The sequence below is a fragment of the Hyla sarda genome, chromosome 3 (assembly GCF_029499605.1).
Source record: "Hyla sarda isolate aHylSar1 chromosome 3, aHylSar1.hap1, whole genome shotgun sequence".
NCBI classification, from domain to species: domain Eukaryota; kingdom Metazoa; phylum Chordata; class Amphibia; order Anura; family Hylidae; genus Hyla; species Hyla sarda.
In genome coordinates this window covers 318,177,305-318,200,191 of record NC_079191.1, presented here as the reverse complement: position 1 = coordinate 318,200,191, position 22,887 = coordinate 318,177,305, and the positions used below count along the sequence as shown (strand labels likewise).

Here is a 22,887-nt window from a genome sequence, read left to right as displayed (position 1 = left end):
AATAATCAATATTCGTATACGTTATCACTTGTACATATTTATAGCAACCTGGACACCGTCAGCATCAAGTGGCTATGCCCCATGGTGCAGCAATCCCTCATCAAACCATTTTTGGGGGGACCACAAATTCGACATTTAAACCATTTGGTTTGAGTGAGTTTAATTCAAAGATCCATCTCAATTCTCTTTTTTGTAGGATGGTGACCCTATCCCCACCTCTCTTGAGTGGCGGGATGTGGTCTACCACCATACATTTTAGATCACGTTCAGAGTGGCCTGCATCCAAGAAGTGCTTGGATACCGGAAGGTCAATCCTTTTTTTTCTAATTGTATACCGGTGCTGATTGAGTCTAGTTTTAAATTCACATTTTGTCTCCCCTATGTATATAAGGTTGCAGGGGCACCACAAAATGTAAATTACAAATTCACTATCACATGTTAAGTAATGTTTAATAGGGAATGTCTTCCCCGTTTTTGGGTGTACAAACTTCTCCCCTTTCTGAATATATTTGCAATTTATGCATCTCCAACAGGGAAAGCATCCCTTAGATTGCACAGTAAGAAATTTCTGCGGACCTAATCTTGATTTTGCTACATCAGCTTTTACCAGGCGGTCCCTTAAATTTCTAGCCCTCCGATAAGACATCAATGGAACGTTTTGTAGCTCAGGTATATTAGGGTAACCCCCGCTTATGAGATGCCAGTGTTTTTTTATTTTTTGGGCAATCATCCCCGAGACCTCGTTATACGTAGAGATGAACGGGATCCGGGATGTCTGATCCTTTTTCTTCCTAGGCTGTCTCAAGCCCTGTCTCTCCTCCTGTAATTTCTGTTTTTGTTGTTCTACTATCTCTATGGGGTAACCTCTAGAGATAAACTGAGATGTCATTTTATCCAAGGCCTTGTCCAACTTTTCCTCAGTGTCTACAATCCTATTTGCACGTAAAAATTGACTATAGGGTAATGATTTAATCATTGCCCTAGGATGACATGAGTCAAATTTCAACAAGGTATTGCAGTCAGTAGGTTTGCAAAATAGGTCTGTTGATAACCTATCGTTCTCCACTAAAATTTCCGTATCCAAAAATTGTATTTTGTGTCTAGAATGAGATAGAGTAAATTGTAAATTACTATCTATACCATTCAAATAGGATTGAAAATCCATAAGGTCACTTTCTGTGCCCTTCCAAATCAAAAAAATATCATCTATGTAGCGCCACCACCCCAGGATCTTCCTGGAGTGGTGGGCTACATAAATGTGTGTCTCCTCAAAATCCGCCATCACTATGTTAGCATACGTGGGCGCCATGTTGCTGCCCATGGCAGTCCCACGCAGCTGCACATAGTATTTCTCGTCAAAAAGGAAATAATTATTCTGTAGTACAAACATAAGCAGTGTTATGACAAAAGATACTTGCTGGGGATCAAAATTGGCATTCACCAGACATTTTCTGACCGCCTCCACACCCCGTTCATGCTGAATTGAAGTGTAGAGGCTAACAATATCAAAGCTGGCTATAATTACATCAGGTGGAAGGACTACAGAGGAAATTTTAGATAGAAAATCACTTGTATCTCTAAGATATGACTTAGTATTTATTGCAAATGTTCTTAACACTTTGTCCAGAAAGATGGATACATTACTGGACAAAGAACCCCTGCCAGACACAATAGGCCTGCCAGGTGGATTCTGCAGGCACTTATGTATCTGGGGCAGAAGGTATAAAAGAGGCGTAATTGGATGCTGTACAAGTAAAAATTCACTTAATTTTCTATCAATCAAACCCTGTTCGTATGCGTTATTAATAATCTCTTGTAGAGACCTTTCCATTTCCTTCCTAGGATCTCTAGGTAACATCTTGTATACATTCTGGTCATTCAATTGTCTATAAGCCTCTCTCAAATATGTGCTCCTGTCCATGACCACAACCCCACCACCCTTATCAGCTGGCTTGACGATGAGGTTGTGGTCATGGACAAGTTCTTGAATAGCAGTGAGTTCCCCATGGGTAAGATTAGGATGTTTAAGTTGTGTTTGTACTTGTCTAATCTGAGACAAGTACAAACACAACTTGGGGAGTTTGCCAGTGGATGCAGCTTTCCTTCATAATCCCTCAAGCACAGATCTTCGTAGAATGTACGAAATGGAGACCAAGAGACTACTCAGCCTAGAATTGCATATTACAACGATGAGTGAGTACTATCGTAATCGTAGGATACCTAGAGGCATGAGAAGCCAACCTCGTGCCAATTCCTTCACAAATGATATGGATTACAGATCACGTTTTGAAGCTATCTCGAATAAATACGCTCTGGACTTAATCCTATTAAATATTGAATTTCTTCAGCGAGATTTGGGAGTGGCACAGAATAAAGTACTAGAACTTGAGAACTCTATAAAACAAAACTTGATTAAAGAAGATCAAGAAAAATTATTTGATAAACAAAAGACTTTTCTTTCCAATCAGCGAACCATAATAGAGGAGACGAAACGTAGAAAGTGGTTCCGGGACAGTCAAGACTACAGTGGAGGCAGAGTATATATGTGGGATAGCATCACAGCCGCTGGGAGACGAGCATCTAAAAAAGGCAACATAGAGATGGATGGAAATGAAACGTCTGAATTTCCAAAGAAGAGTGGATATAAAATCAAGGAACAAGCTACATCATCATCTTTTTTAGGGGCACATGCCTCTCCGAGAGACGGAGAAGGGGAGGCCGGAAACACTCCCGCCAGCGTAAAAGACAGACCACAGAGGAATACAAGATACCAAGGCCAAACACCAACTATACAGAAGAAGAAATGAACTCTATAGATGCACGAACTGTGGTAAATATTTCCTCCTGTTCTTTATCGAATGATCAATTATTATTATTATCCAAGGGCCTTAATTTTTGTCCTAATCAATTCAACGATTGGTTCCAACTAGAGTTGGATTTGGTACAGTTTTTGCGAAAAATTAAGCTGAAAATTTGGTTTTCCCAACAGGTTGTACAGGAATCAGTGATAACCGACACACCCAGCAATATTGGTTTTGAGTTTAAAAAATTACAATTACAGATGTCCAGTGATTTCCAACCAATGGTGGAATCACATGCATTAACCACATTTGCTGATTGTGTCAGAAGGGAACTTACTCAGATTAGACAAGTACAAACACAACTTAAACATCCTAATCTTACCCATGGGGAACTCACTGCTATTCAAGAACTTGTCCATGACCACAACCTCATCGTCAAGCCAGCTGATAAGGGTGGTGGGGTTGTGGTCATGGACAGGAGCACATATTTGAGAGAGGCTTATAGACAATTGAATGACCAGAATGCATACAAGATGTTACCTAGAGATCCTAGGAAGGAAATGGAAAGGTCTCTACAAGAGATTATTAATAACGCATACATACAGGGTTTGATTGATAGAAAATTAAGTGAATTTTTACTTGTACAGCATCCAATTACGCCTCTTTTATACCTTCTGCCCAAGATACATAAGTGCCTGCAGAATCCACCTGGCAGGCCTATTGTGTCTGGCAGGGGTTCTTTGTCCAGTAATGTATCCATCTTTCTGGACAAAGTGTTAAGAACATTTGCAATAAATACTAAGTCATATCTTAGAGATACAAGTGATTTTCTATCTAAAATTTCCTCTGTAGTCCTTCCACCTGATGTAATTATAGCCAGCTTTGATATTGTTAGCCTCTACACTTCAATTCAGCATGAACGGGGTGTGGAGGCGGTCAGAAAATGTCTGGTGAATGCCAATTTTGATCCCCAGCAAGTATCTTTTGTCATAACACTGCTTATGTTTGTACTACAGAATAATTATTTCCTTTTTGACGAGAAATACTATGTGCAGCTGCGTGGGACTGCCATGGGCAGCAACATGGCGCCCACGTATGCTAACATAGTGATGGCGGATTTTGAGGAGACACACATTTATGTAGCCCACCACTCCAGGAAGATCCTGGGGTGGTGGCGCTACATAGATGATATTTTTTTGATTTGGAAGGGCACAGAAAGTGACCTTATGGATTTTCAATCCTATTTGAATGGTATAGATAGTAATTTACAATTTACTCTATCTCATTCTAGACACAAAATACAATTTTTGGATACGGAAATTTTAGTGGAGAACGATAGGTTATCAACAGACCTTTTTTGCAAACCTACTGACTGCAATACCTTGTTGAAATTTGACTCATGTCATCCTAGGGCAATGATTAAATCATTACCCTATAGTCAATTTTTACGTGCAAATAGGATTGTAGACACTGAGGAAAAGTTGGACAAGGCCTTGGATAAAATGACATCTCAGTTTATCTCTAGAGGTTACCCCATAGAGATAGTAGAACAACAAAAACAGAAATTACAGGAGGAGAGACAGGGCTTGAGACAGCCTAGGAAGAAAAAGGATCAGACATCCCGGATCCCGTTCATCTCTACGTATAACGAGGTCTCGGGGATGATTGCCCAAAAAATAAAAAAACACTGGCATCTCATAAGCGGGGGTTACCCTAATATACCTGAGCTACAAAACGTTCCATTGATGTCTTATCGGAGGGCTAGAAATTTAAGGGACCGCCTGGTAAAAGCTGATGTAGCGAAATCAAGATTAGGTCCGCAGAAATTTCTTACTGTGCAATCTAAGGGATGCTTTCCCTGTCGGAGATGCATAAATTGCAAATATATTCAGAAAGGGGAGAAGTTTGTACACCCAAAAACGGGGAAGACATTCCCTATTAAACATTACTTAACATGTGATAGTGAATTTGTAATTTACATTTTGTGGTGCCCCTGCAACCTTATATACATAGGGGAGACAAAATGTGAATTTAAAACTAGACTCAATCAGCACCGGTATACAATTAGAAAAAAAAGGATTGACCTTCCGGTATCCAAGCACTTCTTGGATGCAGGCCACTCTGAACGTGATCTAAAATGTATGGTGGTAGACCACATCCCGCCACTCAAGAGAGGTGGGGATAGGGTCACCATCCTACAAAAAAGAGAATTGAGATGGATCTTTGAATTAAACTCACTCAAACCAAATGGTTTAAATGTCGAATTTGTGGTCCCCCCAAAAATGGTTTGATGAGGGATTGCTGCACCATGGGGCATAGCCACTTGATGCTGACGGTGTCCAGGTTGCTATAAATATGTACAAGTGATAACGTATACGAATATTGATTATTAATTCTTTTTTTCCTCTTTTTTTAGATTTTCAAGATTTTTGTCATGGTGCCACAAGATCACTGAATAGCCAAATATTGCGCCTGGGTCCGCAGTTTTCTATATATGTGTATTTTTATAAATAATCCTTTTTCCTGTAGTATACAATTGTTTATTCTTTTTTTGATTGGAGATGTTTATGTCAGTATAGTGTGGTGCCATGGTTTCATAAAAATTCATAAAAATCCTATCCTCATTCTAACATCATTTACATTAGAGGTACTCCCTTACATAACTCTACAGATACCCCAATGAGTGGCATGTGGATGATAGGGAGCCTGGGGACACTGTCTCCCATATAACAATAGTGTCCTGGTAAGAGACTCTATGGACCATAGGGGGAGGGATTCACTCCCAGTGGATCAGGAGTATTGTGGTACAGGGGGTACTTAATTGTATCCTTTGATACACAGCCAGGTACACAAATTAATGGGGAGACTGCTGTGTTCCGGCCCCGTGACTGTACTATTGCAAGTGATAATTGTATGTATGTAGGGGTTTACTGGGAGTCACCTAGTGTTCCTATGTTCACTTTATAAGTTAGAACAATTGAACCGGCCATATATTAGTTTGCCAGTATCGGCACTTCTATATTTACCTTTTCCAAAATGGCGCCCGCAGCTTTAAATAACTAACGTACATGCGCAATAGAGTGCCATTGATTGGCTCTATACTATGATACACTTTAGCTAGACTCCTCCTGTTGGAGCCTAGCAACCATGACGCCACACTGTTATTGGTTAATATTCTCCTTACCCGGAAGTCTACATCCGGCAATGTTAGCTGGGGCTCCGAGGTTGCGGACAATGGCGGCACACACGAGGTCAGTGGCGTGGTTGGCACCATGACAATTAATGTTTTTAACCTTATACACCTGTACACTGTCACTGTTGACACTTATGCTACACTTTTTTATGTCGATCCATAGAAGTGTGTTGGTAGATCGACACATATAATAACGTGCCAAATGCATGTTTAGAGCACTAGGAATACTATGTATAGCTACTATACTATATATGACTGTATATCACGGTTTTTATACTTTGTTTATATTTTGTTTTTGATTGTGATGTCACTGATTATGCTAATGTGTGATGATGTCATTAATTGGGGAAATGTGTATTTAAACCCCTCTGAATCACTTGTATGCACTTGAAAATGGCGGTGAGAGATCGCCGAAACGTTGTTTTTTACATCATGGAATAAATTCACAGTTTTTGGATTATATCATTGTGGTGTGCTGCCTTTATCCATTGCATATATATATATATATATATATATATATATATATATGACACATTTGACTCCCTATAGTGATGATTTCTAAGAAAAGTCAAACTATAATACCCACTGAGTAAGAGGAAAGTATGACGATTAAAGAAATGTTCTGTTGTTAGTCAAGGAAACATAAAATGAAACTGATAGCTGGTTCATCCACACTAAACCGAATACGTGGGGTTATAGTATGGGTGAACGGATTAAAATAACATCCTCAGATCCATGGTCTGGTTCCAGAGATAGACCTGTTATTAGCTGGCATTGCTAATATGTTAGTCATCGACTTTACGCAATTAAGGCGTGACCTCGTATACGCAGCTTCCCATCCTCCATGCCGGGTCTAAACTCCATTGCGCAAAGGTGGCGATTAACATATTAACAATAACAGATACAAACAGGTCTACCTCCTGAACCGAACTGTGGATACAAGTAAGTCATACCTCATTTTAATTAGGTTCCCCCGCACTATAACCCTGTGTAATTATTAACCCATTTACTTGACAAATCAGGAATGTTATTGTTTTGCAGTCATAAAAGCCATATATTTGTATATATAGTTTGTGTGTACTCCTGTATGTGTAAATGCACACGTTTTAGACATGACATCTAATATAGATAACAAACAAGTTCCAAACTTCATAAAATTACTGGAGTCTGAGCTTTTATATACAGTATGTATTTATGGTCAAGGCCACAACGTGACATCCGGCGTACCCCTGAGCCTATTCTGTAGGTATTTATGGCAACCAGACCCCTCTCATATAATATATATACATATACTACACTCACCTGAAAGCTTTTAGCATAATCTTTTTTGTTTTCAACAACTTTGAACAGCTCTTCGCAGACCACTGGAATTATGCCACGATTAGCTCCATATCCAATCATAGAATAACTCTTTCCTGACCCTGTCTGGCCATAAGCAAGTAAGGTAGCATTGTAGCCTTGCCAAGCATTATCCAACACCCCCTGGCCAAGATCAGAGAATACCGTGTTCTAGAGAATCACGAAAAATAAGAATAAGTTAAAAAAAAAAATACTACAAAACTGAAATATCAATCTTACATGTACAGGAAATATTATGCCAGAAGCTCTGGAACTAAAAGCAAAACATATAACAAGACCGAACCTACTATGTGCCATCTGTACAGGTTGCCTACTTGGCACAAAAGATGTCTGTGGTGTAGCACACAAAGGGAAATTGACTATAGACATTTTTGTCTTGAGAATCTACAGTCCAGTCCAGAGTCCAGTGATATTGGCAAAAATAAGTGTAATGTTAGGAGTTGTTGTTTTACCTATCATCACAAAAGACCTTACAAGTCACCACAGCACTGAGTGAGGCACAATACACAATGACATGGGAGGGTGCAGCTGTGCTCAGGGAGAAGATGGCCAGAAGGGTGGAGAAGTGTTTAACCCCTTAAGGACACAGGGTTTTTTCGTTTTTGCATTATCATTTTTTCCTCATCACCTTCTAAAAATCATAACGCTTTCAATTTTGCACCTAAAATTCCATATTATGGCTTATTTTTTGCGCCACCAATTCTACTTTGAATTGATATTAGTCATTTTACCAACTTTTGGGGGCTTCCGTTTCTACGCAGTGCATTTTTTAGGTAAAAATGACATCTTATCTTTATTCTGTAGGTCCATACGATTAAAATGATACCCTTCTTATAGTGGTTTGATTTTGTATTACTTCTAAAAAAAAAATCATAACTACATGCAGGAAAATGTATATGTTTAAAATTGTCATTTTCTTACCCCTATAACTTTTTTCCGCGTTTTTATCGGTACCATTTCTATATTGATTGGACTTTTTGATAGTTTTTTATAAATTTTTTCATGATATAAAAAGAGACCAAAAATACGCTATTTTGGACTTTGGAATTAATTTCCGCATACGCCATTGACCGTGCAGTTTAATTAATGATACATTTTTATAGTTCGGACATTTCCGCATGCGGCGATACCACATATGTTTATTTACACTTTTTTTTAAATGGGAAAATTGGGATGATTCAAACTTTTATTAGGGGAGGGGTTAAATGATCTTTATTCACTTTTTTTTCACTTTTTTTGCAGTGTTATAGCTCCCTTAGGGACCTATAACACTGCACACACTGATCTTTTACATTGATCAGTGGTTTCTCATAAGAAACCATTGATCGATGATTCTGCCGCTTGACTGCTCATGCCGTGGCCCCGTGTTATAGAACAGGTTAAAGGGGTACTCCAGTGGAAACATTTTTTTTTTTTTTTCATATCGACTGGCTCCAGAAAGATAAACAGATTTGTAAATTATTTCTATTAAAAAATCTTAATCCTTCCAGTACTTATCAGCTGCTGTATATTCCAGAGGAAGTTGTATAGTTCTTTTCTGTCTGACCACAGTGCTCTCTGCTGACACCTCTGTTGATGTCAGGAACTGTCCAGAGTCCCCATAGCAAACCTCTCCTGTTCCATACAGTTCCTGACATGAACAGAGGTGTCAGCAGAGAGCACTGTGGTCAGACTTAAAAGAACACCTCAGCTTCCAGCACAGTACACAGCAGCTGATAAGTGATAACTGGAAGGATTAAGATTTTAATAGAAGTAATATACAAATCTGTTTAACTTTTTGGCACCAGTTGATTTGAATTATTTTTATTATTTTTTTTACTGGAGTACCCCTTTAACTACCCTGCAGGAATACAGATGTGGAAGGTGGGAATCCGGGCAGGGGTTTCCTTTACCTTCCAGTGAAGATCCGACTTCGGCACTGTAGTGCTACACCGGCGTGATGACACAGGAGTCGGGGGGTAGAATAGTAATACTCATAAAAAGTAACATACAGGGTAGGACTACTTGTTTCGGAGTGGCTCCCTCCTTCCTCAGGTCCAGGTTACAGTGTATAGGTGAAGCATCTTATATATACATACACTTACATGAATACATTAACACATTACACCTTTGAATTTTGGCGGGTTTGAAGGCTGAGTGTGAAGTCAACCTCCAGGGTCTGTAGTCCAGGTCCTATTTGGTGTATAGGAATGAATAAGCTGGATCTATAACATTGTGATTTTTTGCCCATTGAAATCAATTGGCCCATTATGGTCTATGGGGATATTGCAACAAGCAAAGTAAACAGTAGGGTCCTAGTAGTATCGTGGATGGGAGACCCCAATTTGGGTTCGAATCTCAGACTGAGAATTAATATTGTGGTTATTCTTTACTTGTGATAGACATATATGGGTCAATTGTTAATTAAGATAGTGTTTGAACCGTGGGAACTAGGTCCAGTGGATACCATATATGGGCAACTAGGTTAATTGGAACAGGAAGGATTGTATAAAGTTTAATGTAGTATCAATGGAGGCTTGTGTGTTATGAAAGGAGGGGTTGTAAATAGCACATATTGCCAGTAGGTGGCGATATGTGCTATTTTCTCCTATATCTCCTTTAACTACCCTGACATAGATTGGGAAGCTGAAACCTGTAGGTCCAGCAAGGGAAACAAGTCTTTGGTAATAACAAAATACAATGGAGGAGATTTATCAAAACCTGGGCACAGGAAAAGTCGACTAATTGCCCATAGCAACCAATTCAATCACTTCTTTCATTTTTCCAAAGGCCTATGAAAAATTAAAGAAGCAATCTGATAGGAGAAAACCAATTTGGCTAAACAAGAGAGTTAGGGATGCAATAAATAATGGGAGAAAATCATTCAGACTACTAAAACAAGAAGGTAGTGGGAAAACATTAAAAAATTATAAGGAGAGGAATAAAGTCTGTAAAAAAAAAATAAAACAACTAGCAAAAATAGCAACAGAGAGAATGATTGCCATAGAAAGTAAATAGAACCCAGAAATATTCTTCAGCTACATAAATAATAAGAAAGTTAAAACTGAAAATGTTGTCCACTTAAGAAATAATCTGGGTCTAATTGTAGAAGAGAATGAGGAAAAGGCAAAACTACTAAATGACTTCTTCTCTACTGTATTTGCACAGGAAAATCCAATGTCAGATAACAGGAGAAGGGAAAAAGTAAATTGCCGAGCAAATCCTGCCTGTTTAACTCAACAAGAAGTGCGCTGCTGCCTTAGTAACATTAAAACACACAAATCACCGGGCCCAGATGGCATCCATCCCAGCGTTTTGCAGGAATTAAGTAACGTGCTAGACAGACTTTTATTCCTTATATTTAAAGATTATATATTGACAGTGATTGGTCCACAGGACTCGCGCTTAGCAAATGTGGTACCAATATTCAAAATGGGGTCAAAAATGGATCCTGGGAACTATAGGCCTGTAAGTTTAAAGCGATTATCCAGGAATAGAAAAACACAGCTAATTTCTTTCAAAAACAGATCCCCATCTGTCTCAAGGTTGGGTGTGGTTTTAAAACTTGGCTCCATTCACTTCACTGGAACTGAGCTGCAGAATCACACCCAACCTGGAGACAGACTGGGAGCTGTTTTTGAAAGAAAGTAGCTGTGTTTTTATATCCCTGGATAACCCCTTTAACATCTTTTGTAAGATTTTAAGGGTTTTCTGAGAGATGCTATTCTGGAATATCTTAATGAAAATAACACAGCACTAACATGGGTAAATGCAGGATCAGACCTGTCAGAATAATCTGATCAGCTTCTATGAGAAGGTGTCTTATATCTGGACTTTTCTAAGGTATACTTTGCCACACAAAAGTTTGGTACATAAGCTGAGGTTGGGACTAGGGGAGGATATATGTAAATGAGTTAGCAACTGGCGCAATGACAGGAAGCAGAGGGTGAGTATTAATGGAACTTTGGTTGGGTGACAGTTACTAGTAGGGTACCACAGGGGTCAATACTGGGTCAAATTCTTACAGAGTAGAATTTCTATATTGACACTAAACTGGGAAAGGTGATAATGAAAGGGGTGATGACATAATATTACAGAGGGAGCTGGGGAAGCTGGAGGCTTGGGCAAAGATATAGTAAATGAAGTTTTTTGTGAATAAAAAACAAAATGTACAATTATGTGCTAAATAATAAGACATTAGGTAAAACTTCTACAAAAAAAAGACTTGGGGGTACTGGTGCACAGTAAACTTATCTTCAGTGATCATTGCCTAGCAGCTGCTACCAAGGCTAACAAAGTCATGGGATGTATCAGGAGAGGCATAGAGGCTCCTAAAAGTCGCAAAAATACACCAGTCCAGACTTAGCTTTTTGGTGTTTGTGAAGAGTGAAATTTCAGAATATGTGTACCTGCACAAAATGTATCAAATGTCCTGCAACCATTTAATAAATCTGGTGCTCCTACACATTACCAGCACACAAAAAAAGGTTTTAAAAAAAATGCTTCACTTACACCTATAATGATAAATCCCCCCAAATAGTTTTGCCTCTGTATAAATCACTAGTCAGACCACATATGGAGTATTGTGTCCAATTTTGGGCACCTGTATATTAAAAGGGCATGGCTGAACTGGAGAGGATGCAGAGTAGGGCGACAAAGATAATTAATGGTATGGGAGGATTTCAGGTTATTTAGTTTAGAGAAAAGACATCTTACGGGCGAACTGTTCACAATGTACAAATATATGAATGGACATTACAGAGATCTTTCTAGTGATCTTTTTATATCTAGGCCGGTAACCATGACAAGGGGGCATCCTCTACGTCTATGTTATGAGGTAATTGGCATCAGCCTCATGGGAGGTTTTTGTCTTCCTCTGGGCAAAAAATGTAAGGTCTTAGGTTGAATTTGATGGACTTTTGTCTTTTTGTCAACCTTACAGACAATGTTACAATGTTGCATTCAGTGACTCCCAAATGACATTTTCTAATTAATTGTTCCTTTTCTTCACCAAATGGTCCAAACAGCCATGAATTCTATTGGGTACCTCTCGCTGAGTTTGGACATCTTTGGCTCCTCATTTCTGCAGCAGATTATCAGGCTCTATACTAAGACAAGCTCATCTTACTGCTACACACCGTGCCCCTTAAACAACAGCTACATTCTTTCCCAGAATAAAAGAGCTGTGTTATTCAGGCTATGAGTCCCAACTAATGATGTACAAGTTAATTGCCACACATTTCAAAATTAATCTGCCATCTGGGAAACATGGTCTACATGTACAATGCTGTACATGTATCATGTATTGACATTGGTAAATAGTAATTAGTACAATTGGACTTATAGTACATGTTGGCAGTGGCTGCATTTCCCTAAAAAATATTCTTTATTTCTGTAGGTACTGTTAGTCTCATTGTACTAATAGCTATTTATTCTTATCAGCACTTTTGTACATTTCTTAGCTGACAGATTCACTTTAAATGAGCATCTATGAACTTGTGCTCTTGAAGTCAATGGGAGCAATGTTTCAGATACTGACACCACATGGTTTGCTGTGGAAATCAGCACAGTTGCCAAAGCAAAATACATGCAGCTATTTGCTATTTGAGCATGCATTGCCTTGGTTTCCCCTTATTTCCGCAGACCATGAGTGTTTAAAGGAAAGGCACACAAGAGCAACAAAATGGTGGGGAAAAAAGCACAGTAAAATTTTAAATGTTAATGTCACCTCCTTTGGTATAAAAAAAAAAGAGCCAACATTAATCTATTGCCAAGGGCACACATAGACCTGGAGCTGGTCCTGCCCCAGCACATCTTAGGGTTTTCAAAACATGATTTATAAGAAGAAAAAAAACTAAAGTCTTGACCAGAAAAGCAACACAATCATATGTAAAATAAAGAAAATAGACAGACTACCTGGTCAGCATATCTGCTTTCTGTACCAGTTGGAACTAGTGTGCCATCTTTATTCTTCAAAAACCCATTATGGGACCAGTAAGCAAGATCAAATTTGAATGTTTTTTCATTAGCTGGATTCCTTGGATCATAAATAGTTGTGCAGTTGTCTCTCATGGAAATAATACATCTACTTCCTGCTTCCTTCTCTCTCTGAATAGAAATGCAAATAGTTAATATTGTAACTATTATTTGTTGTTATGGACTACTTTTTATAAATTACTTAGATTGTACTACTTTTGCTGAATGGAGATTAATAGGAGCACATAATATTATAAAACACACTACCAGTGAAAAACATGCCAAACCCAAAGTGCACTGCAGCAGTGACTTGCTGCTCCAATTTATACAGCATATGTAGCCTTATCTCTTGTAAATCTCCCTATTGCACAAAAAACTAACTGGATCCCAGCAAAAGCTGGAGATGAACCCTTACTGCAATGCTTGTACTGTAAATACATAGGGCAGACATACATTGTAACATGAAATGTAAAAATAAGATCACACTGTTTTCCTCACCTTGCTGAAAGGCCTCACCCGTATGGCCACTTTCACACTATCGCAATTTGGCATACTTCAGAAACTGTCAATAACTACAACTGGAATAAATAAAGCACAATATATGAGAGAGAGAGAGAGTCTGAAAACACAATCATGAACATTGTAGCTTTTTTCTTCCAGGACTTCTACTGAATTATTTAGCTAGGAGTTCATTTAAAACAGTGGTATCACATTTCCCTCTCATGTTGCCATCACTTTCTGTGACATTCTCATTTATATGTACTCTAGCACAGGGAAGAGTTTGCTGAAAATAGTTTGATTTCAAAGTAGTTGCATACAGCTAAAATTTACACAATTATTTGTAGACGAGTTTTAGGGTGCTCGATTAAACATATTATTTGAAGTAGTTCTATAGTATGGTCCAATATCCTTAGCAGGTAACTAATTACCAGTGAATCCTTAGGAAACCTGAGGAGAAATGGTTTCCATGTCCTGTGCTGATGACAGTGAACAAGCTTGAAACACCCATATACAAGCTGAAATAACTGCTCTGTAAATGCTGCACACTGTACAACAGCTGTTATTCATGAGCACCAGTCTGCTGTATGCCCGCTGACCTCTGGTAAGGATCCAGCCCTTGAGTGACGCAACCCCACAGGTGGAATGGTGCTGACAACTTTCTCCTTTTGGATGTATAGTTGTCTTTACAGTAGTTTTTTACTTGGGCTGATTTCTCTGCAGCGCACTATACAGTTATTACATTTAATCTTTATTCTGTAGGTCAATACAATTACACAAATGCCCAATTTATATAGAGATCTGGAGTTATTATTAAGTTTCCCTGAGTAACGTGACAACCGAACTCCCTGAGTTCAAAGGGGGGGGGGGGAAAAATCCAGGTTCTGTCCCCCTATACAAAGTGGCAGTAGTATAGATCTCTTCACTACCAAAGTACTGAATGACGTCAAAGCTCTTATTTACCCGACCCCGAGAGCCAACCTATCACCGAAAGAGAAAAAAGCACTCGACTGGTTAAAAAATAGAAAAGACTTGATCATCAAAAAGGCCGATAAAGGCAACAGAACAGTCATCATGACAATGAAACAATACCAGGAAGAAGTCCTCCACCAGCCTTCGGACTCCTCCACATACCGCAGAATAGCCGTAGACCCCAGGAATCAAGTGCTCTCCTTATTACGTACCTTTCTCAGGCAAAAGGTTGAGTCACACATGTTATCCCAAAAAACAGCTGAGAAACTGCTCCCGGACAGTACCTCGAGGCCACAGTGGTACTTTCTCCCGAAGGTCCACAAGAGCCTCGAGCATCCGCTGGGTGACGGAATACCTGTCCCAGTACCTGGACTGGTTGTTACGTCCGATTCTCCCGGACATTCAGTCTTACCCAAGGGACACGAACGACTTCCTAGCCTGTGTGAAAGACATTCAGATAGAAGCAGGAGATGCACTGGGATCTATAGATGTGGAATCCTTGTATACAAGGATCCCAAATGAGGCAGGCATCCAAGCCATTGCAGATTTCTGCGCAGCAACATGTAAGTGCGAAGCTTACACAAAATTTGTAACAGAGGGGCTGAAGATGGTTTTGAGAAACAATTTTTTCCAGTTCGATGGGGAATGGTACAAACAAGAGACCGGCACCGCCATGGGGACCCCGGTCTCTTGTACCGTCGCCAACATCTTCCTGGCTGTGCTAGAAGCAAGTCTTGTCTTTTCAAGTAACAATCCTTTTTTGAAGTACATCAAAACGTACAGAAGATACGTGGACTATATCTTCGTGATATGGTCAGGGGACAAAGTGAGCTTTCACCAATTCGTCACATACCTAAATAAAGAGAACACCATGAATATGGCTTTCACCTCGGTCTACAGTACTCAGGAGTTAGCCTTTCTTGACGTCATTGTGTCTATAGACAATTCGCAACTGCATACCAAGGGGTACAGGAAACCCTCGTCCCCTCTTCTCTATCTTCATCATGACTCGTACCATCCCATTCACACAAAAAAGGCACTTCCTTTCTGCCAATTTTTGAGACTGAAGAAAATCAATAGCAACCATTCATCCTTTGAAGAGCAAGCAGGTCAACTCAAGTCACATCTTAAAGAAAGAGGGTACCCGGTTTCATGCCTCAACAAAGCCCTTAATAAAGTTAAGGACAAATCAAGGGAAGACCTCATAACCAAACCCAAGTCCTCATTCCCTCCTCCACCTAGACGTTTCAACTTTTCATTTAAGTACAGTGAAATGTCAGGTTTGATCTGCAAGGCTATACATTGCCACTGGCACATCATTGAAGGTGACCATATGTTGAAAAAAAATAGCCAAAGAGAAACCCCTTATTGCACACAGACGCACCCGGACCATAAAGAATGGGCTAGTACGCAGCTCCTTCACATCAGGACCCACTGTGTTCTCCAACTGGCTTAAGGATTTGCACCCCACAGGCAATGACAAATGTGGGCACTGTTCGTTTTGTGGACAACTAAAACAAGGGCAAAATTACGTTGTGGGCGGAGATAGTATTCATGTCCCCAAATGTATTACTTGCTGTCACGATGCCGGCTGGCAGGTAGTGGACCCTCTGTGCCAGAGAGGGATTGGCGTGGACCGTGCTAGTGGACCGGTTCTAAGCCACTACTGGTTTTCACCAGAGCCCGCCGCAAAGCGGGATGGTCTTGCTGCGGCGGTAGTGACCAGGTCGTATCCACTAGCAACGGCTCACCTCTCTGGCTGCTGAAGATAGGCGCGGTACAAGGGAGTAGGCAGAAGCAAGGTCGGACGTAGCAGAAGGTCGGGGCAGGCAGCAAGGATCGTAGTCAGGGGCAACGGCAGAAGGTCTGGAAACACAGGCAAGGAACACACAAGGAACGCTTTCACTGGCACTAAGGCAACAAGATCCGGCAAGGGAGTGCAAGGGAAGTGAGGTAATATAGGGAAGTGCACAGGTGAAAACCCTAATTGGAACCACTGCGCCAATCAGCGGCGCAGTGGCCCTTTAAATCGCAGAGACCCGGCGCGCGCGCGCCCTAGGGAGCGGGGCCGCGCGCGCCGGGACAGAACAGACGGGGAGCGAGTCAGGTAGGGGAGCCGGGGTGCGCATCGCGAGCGGGCGCTACCCGCATCGCGAATCGCATCCCGGCTGGCAGCAGGATCGCAGCGCCCCGGGTCAGAGGACGTGACCGGAGCGCTGCAGCGGAGGGAGTGAAGCGAGCGCTCCGGGGAGGAGCGGGGACCCGGAGCGCTCGGCGTAACAGTACCCCCCCCCTTGGGTCTCCCCCTCTTCTTGGAGCCTGAGAACCTGAGGAGCAGACTTTTGTCAAGGATGTTGTCCTCAGGTTCCCAGGATCTCTCTTCAGGACCACAACCCTCCCAGTCTACTAAAAAAAAATTTTTCCCTCTGACCTTTTTGGCAGCCAAAATTTCCTTGACCGAGAAGACGTCCGAGGAGCCGGAAACAGGAGTGGGAGGAACAGATTTGGGAGAAAAACGGTTGAGGATGAGTGGTTTGAGAAGAGAGACGTGAAAGGCATTAGGGATACGAAGAGAAGGAGGAAGAAGAAGTTTATAAGAGACAGGATTAATTTGACACAAAATTTTGAAAGGACCAAGATAGCGTGGTCCCAACTTGTAGCTAGGGACACGGAAGCGGACATATTTAGCGGAGAGCCATACCTTGTCTCCAGGGGAAAAAACGGGGGGAGCTCTTCTTTTCTTATCCGCGAACCTCTTCATGCGTGAAGAAGCCTGTAAGAGAGAATTTTGGGTCTCTCTCCATATAATGGAAAGGTCACGAGAAATTTCATCCACAGCGGGCAGACCAGAGGGCAAGGGGGTAGGGAGGGGGGGAAGAGGGTGACGGCCGTACACCACGAAAAATGGGGATTTGGAGGAAGATTCAGAGACCCTGAAGTTATACGAAAATTCGGCCCATGGAAGGAGATCTGCCCAGTCATCCTGGCGGGAGGAAACAAAATGTCGCAAATAATCACCCAGGATCTGGTTAATTCTTTCTACTTGTCCATTGGACTGGGGATGATATGCAGAGGAAAAATTTAATTTAATCTTGAGTTGTTTACAGAGAGCCCTCCAGAATTTAGACACGAATTGGACCCCTCTATCCGAGACAATCTGCGTAGGCAACCCGTGAAGACGAAAAATGTGTACAAAAAATTGTTTAGCCAACTGAGGCGCAGAAGGAAGACCAGGAAGAGGGATGAAATGTGCCATTTTGGAGAATCGATCAACGACCACCCAAATAACGGTGTTGCCACGGGAAGGGGGTAAATCAGTAATAAAATCCATACCAATCAGAGACCAAGGCTGTTCGGGGACAGGCAGAGGATGAAGAAAACCAGCGGGCTTCTGGCGAGGAGTCTTATCCCGGGCACAGATAGTGCAGGCTCGCACAAAGTCCCCAACATCCGTCTCCAGAGTCGGCCACCAATAGAAGCGGGAGATGAGTTGCACAGATTTCTTGATGCCCGCATGACCTGCGAGATGGGAGGAGTGACCCCATTTGAGGATTCCGAGGCGTTGGCGTGGAGAAACAAAGGTCTTTCCTGGAGGAGTCTGCCTGATGGAGGCAGGAGAAGTGGAGATCAGGCAGTCAGGTGGAATGATGTGTTGCGGAGGGAGATCAACTTCTGAGGCATCCGAGGAACGAGAGAGAGCATCGGCCCTAATGTTCTTATCGGCAGGACGAAAGTGAATCTCAAAATTAAATCGGGCAAAGAACAGAGACCACCGGGCCTGGCGAGGATTCAGCCGTTGGGCCGACTGGAGGTAGGAGAGGTTCTTGTGGTCGGTGTAGATAATAACAGGAAATCTTGATCCCTCCAGCAGATGCCTCCATTCCTCAAGTGCTAATTTAATGGCTAGAAGCTCTCGATCCCCGATGGAGTAGTTCCTCTCCGCTGGAGAGAAGGTCCTAGAGAAAAAACCACAAGTGACAGCATGCCCGGAAGGATTTTTTTGTAGAAGAACAGCTCCAGCTCCTACTGAGGAGGCATCAACCTCCAATAGGAAGGGTTTGGAAGGGTCAGGTCTGGAGAGCACGGGAGCCGAAGAAAAGGCAGACTTGAGTCGTTTAAAGGAGTCTTCTGCTTGAGGAGGCCAGGACTTGGGATCAGCATTTTTCTTGGTTAAAGCCACGATAGGAGCCACAATGGTAGAAAAATGTGGAATAAATTGCCTGTAATAATTGGCGAACCCCAAAAAGCGTTGGATAGCACGGAGTCCGGAGGGGCGTGGCCAATTTAAGACGGCAGAGAGTTTGTCTGGATCCATCTGTAGTCCCTGGCCAGAGACCAAATATCCTAGAAAAGGAAGAGATTGGCATTCAAACAGACATTTCTCAATTTTGGCATAGAGTTGGTTGTCACGAAGTCTCTGAAGAACCATACGGACATGCTGGCGGTGTTCTTCTAGATTGGCAGAAAAAATTAGGATATCGTCCAGATATACCACAACACAGGAGTATAACAGATCACGAAAAATTTCATTGACAAAGTCTTGGAAGACGGCAGGGGCATTGCACAGTCCAAAGGGCATGACCAGATACTCAAAGTGTCCATCTCTGGTGTTAAATGCCGTTTTCCACTCGTCCCCCTCTCTGATGCGGATGAGGTTATAGGCGCCTCTTAAGTCCAATTTAGTGAAGATGTGGGCACCTTGGAGGCGATCAAAGAGTTCAGAGATGAGGGGTAAGGGGTAGCGGTTCTTAACCGTGATTTTATTAAGACCGCGGTAGTCAATGCAAGGACGTAGGGAGCCATCTTTTTTGGACACAAAGAAAAATCCGGCTCCGGCAGGAGAGGAGGATTTACGGATAAAGCCCTTTTTTAGATTCTCCTGGACGTATTCGGACATGGCAAGAGTCTCTGGGGCAGAGAGAGGATAAATTCTGCCCCGGGGTGGAGTAGTACCCGGGAGGAGGTCGATAGGGCAATCATAAGGCCTGTGAGGAGGTAGAGTCTCAGCTTGTTTTTTGCAGAAAACATCCGCGAAGTCCATATAGGCCTTAGGGAGACCGGTTACTGGAGGAACCACAGAGTTACGGCAAGGGTTACTGGGAACCGGTTTTAGACAGTTCTTGGAACAAGAGGACCCCCAACTCTTGATCTCCCCAGTGGACCAATCCAGGGTTGGGGAATGAAGTTGAAGCCAGGGAAGTCCAAGGAGAATCTCCGAGGTGCAATTGGGGAGGACCAAAAGTTCAATCCTCTCATGATGAGATCCGATGCTCATAAGAAGGGGCTCCGTGCGGAAACGTATGGTACAGTCCAATCTTTCATTATTTACACAATTGATGTAGAGGGGTCTGGCGAGACTGGTCACTGGGATGTTGAACCTGTTGACGAGGGAGGCCAAAATAAAATTTCCTGCAGATCCAGAGTCCAAGAAGGCCACTGTAGAGAAGGAGAAGGCAGAGGCAGACATCCGCACAGGCACAGTAAGACGTGGAGAAGCAGAGTAGACATCAAGGACTGTCTCACCTTTGTGCGGAGTCAGCGTACGTCTTTCCAGGCGGGGAGGACGGATAGGACAATCCCTCAGGAAGTGTTCGGTACTAGCACAGTACAGGCAGAGGTTCTCCATACGGCGTCGTGTCCTCTCTTGAGGTGTCAGGCGAGACCGGTCGACCTGCATAGCCTCCACGGCGGGAGGCACAGGAACAGATTGCAGGGAACCAGAGGAGAGAGGAGCCGAGGAGACGAAACGCCTCGTGCGAACAGAGTCCATATCTTGGCGGAGTTCCTGACGCCTTTCAGAAAAACGCATGTCAATGCGAGTGGCTAGGTGAATAAGTTCATGTAGATTAGCAGGAATTTCTCGTGCGGCCAGAACATCTTTAATGTTGCTGGATAGGCCTTTTTTGAAGGTCGCGCAGAGGGCCTCATTATTCCAGGACAATTCTGAAGCAAGTGTACGGAATTGTACGGCATACTCGCCAACGGAAGAATTACCCTGGACCAGGTTCAACAGGGCAGTCTCAGCAGAAGAGGCTCGGGCAGGTTCCTCAAAGACACTTCGGATTTCCGAGAAGAAGGAGTGTACAGAGGCAGTGACGGGGTCATTGCGGTCCCAGAGCGGTGTGGCCCATGACAGGGCTTTTCCGGACAGAAGACTGACTACGAAAGCCACCTTAGACCTTTCAGTGGGAAACAGGTCCGACATCATCTCCAGATGCAGGGAACATTGGGAAAGAAAGCCACGGCAAAACTTAGAGTCCCCATCAAATTTATCCGGCAAGGATAAGCGTATCCCAGGAGCGGCCACTCGCTGCGGAGGAGGTGCAGGAGCTGGCGGAGGAGATGACTGCTGAAGCTGTGGTAGCAACTGTTGTAGCATAACGGTCAGTTGAGACAGCTGTTGGCCTTGTTGCGCTATCTGTTGTGACTGCTGGGCGACCACCGTGGTGAGGTCAGCGACAACTGGCAGAGGAACTTCAGCGGGATCCATGGCCGGATCTACTGTCACGATGCCGGCTGGCAGGTAGTGGACCCTCTGTGCCAGAGAGGGATTGGCGTGGACCGTGCTAGTGGACCGGTTCTAAGCCACTACTGGTTTTCACCAGAGCCCGCCGCAAAGCGGGATGGTCTTGCTGCGGCGGTAGTGACCAGGTCGTATCCACTAGCAACGGCTCACCTCTCTGGCTGCTGAAGATAGGCGCGGTACAAGGGAGTAGGCAGAAGCAAGGTCGGACGTAGCAGAAGGTCGGGGCAGGCAGCAAGGATCGTAGTCAGGGGCAACGGCAGAAGGTCTGGAAACACAGGCAAGGAACACACAAGGAACGCTTTCACTGGCACTAAGGCAACAAGATCCGGCAAGGGAGTGCAAGGGAAGTGAGGTAATATAGGGAAGTGCACAGGTGAAAACCCTAATTGGAACCACTGCGCCAATCAGCGGCGCAGTGGCCCTTTAAATCGCAGAGACCCGGCGCGCGCGCGCCCTAGGGAGCGGGGCCGCGCGCGCCGGGACAGAACAGACGGGGAGCGAGTCAGGTAGGGGAGCCGGGGTGCGCATCGCGAGCGGGCGCTACCCGCATCGCGAATCGCATCCCGGCTGGCAGCAGGATCGCAGCGCCCCGGGTCAGAGGACGTGACCGGAGCGCTGCAGCGGAGGGAGTGAAGCGAGCGCTCCGGGGAGGAGCGGGGACCCGGAGCGCTCGGCGTAACACTTGCAGGACTAAATATGTAGTTTATTGCCTACAGTGTCAATGCGGACACTTCTATGTTGGTTCCACTACCCGGGCCATGTGTGTCAGATTTAGAGAACACCTCCGACTCTCCAGGAGGGGAGAAGGAGTTCCAAGACTGGCTTACACTTAAAAACTGTACACCATGGTAATCCCAAAGATTAGAGACCATCACGGACTGCCCCAAGGGTCTCACCTTCCCTACATCAAAGAGAGGCACGCTGGATCTCAAGACTGGACGCTACCAGACCCTTAGGGTTCAATCAGCACAATGAGTTTAGCGCTTTCATATAATGTATTTTACCTTTGCATGTATATGTATACACCCCTTCCCACTCCTCTGCCTGCTTCCCTTACCTACCCGCTCCTGATCCCCCGCCTTTTTACCCACTCCTGACTCTTGCCCTATTTCTTGTTTCACCTGCCCATTTCTTTCCATAACCTTGTAACTGTTATTATTAATGTGATGTCCTCTAGGCATAGTCCTCTGATGTCAGTTCCTATCCTCAGCAGCGCTTGAGACCTCTGTCTACAGCTGCCGGAACTGAACGTCTCGTTGCCTAGCAACCACACATGAGCTGATCCTGAGGACACGGCCGTAGGTTATTTAACCGACACCATGCAGCATCACCGGTGGGCGTGACCAAGCGGAGAACCCGCAAAGCTGAACCGCCGTTCCACAAGCTCGGCTGAGCTATTGCTTTCTCTTCTTGCCGACCCGAGATACACATCCCCGTGTATTATTTGGAATAAACCTACACCTTCTTTGGCATGAAACCGGGTTTGTGCATCTTTTGTACCCTTCTATATGTCTCATTGGCTGCAAATTTTTTTCACATGACTGCACCCCCACCTCATCATCCATCCACTTGCACCACCAGAA

The 22,887-nt window shown here is 43.3% G+C and overlaps 1 protein-coding gene across 1 annotated transcript in view; it reads right to left on the bottom strand.

The window, feature by feature from the left end:
- LOC130362524 (kinesin-like protein KIF28) overlaps positions 1-22,535 on the bottom strand; it is a 157,841-nt gene extending 135,306 nt beyond the window's left edge. Inside the window, exons 1-4 of the mRNA XM_056567162.1 lie at positions 22,426-22,535; positions 13,807-13,886; positions 13,249-13,440; positions 7,316-7,503 (exon numbers count right to left, since the gene is read on the bottom strand). Coding sequence (XP_056423137.1) covers positions 7,316-7,503; positions 13,249-13,440; positions 13,807-13,860 — 434 coding nt within the window. The 5' untranslated portion in view covers positions 13,861-13,886; positions 22,426-22,535. The remainder of the gene's footprint in view (positions 1-7,315; positions 7,504-13,248; positions 13,441-13,806; positions 13,887-22,425) is intronic.
- Positions 22,536-22,887: the final 352 nt, after the last annotated feature.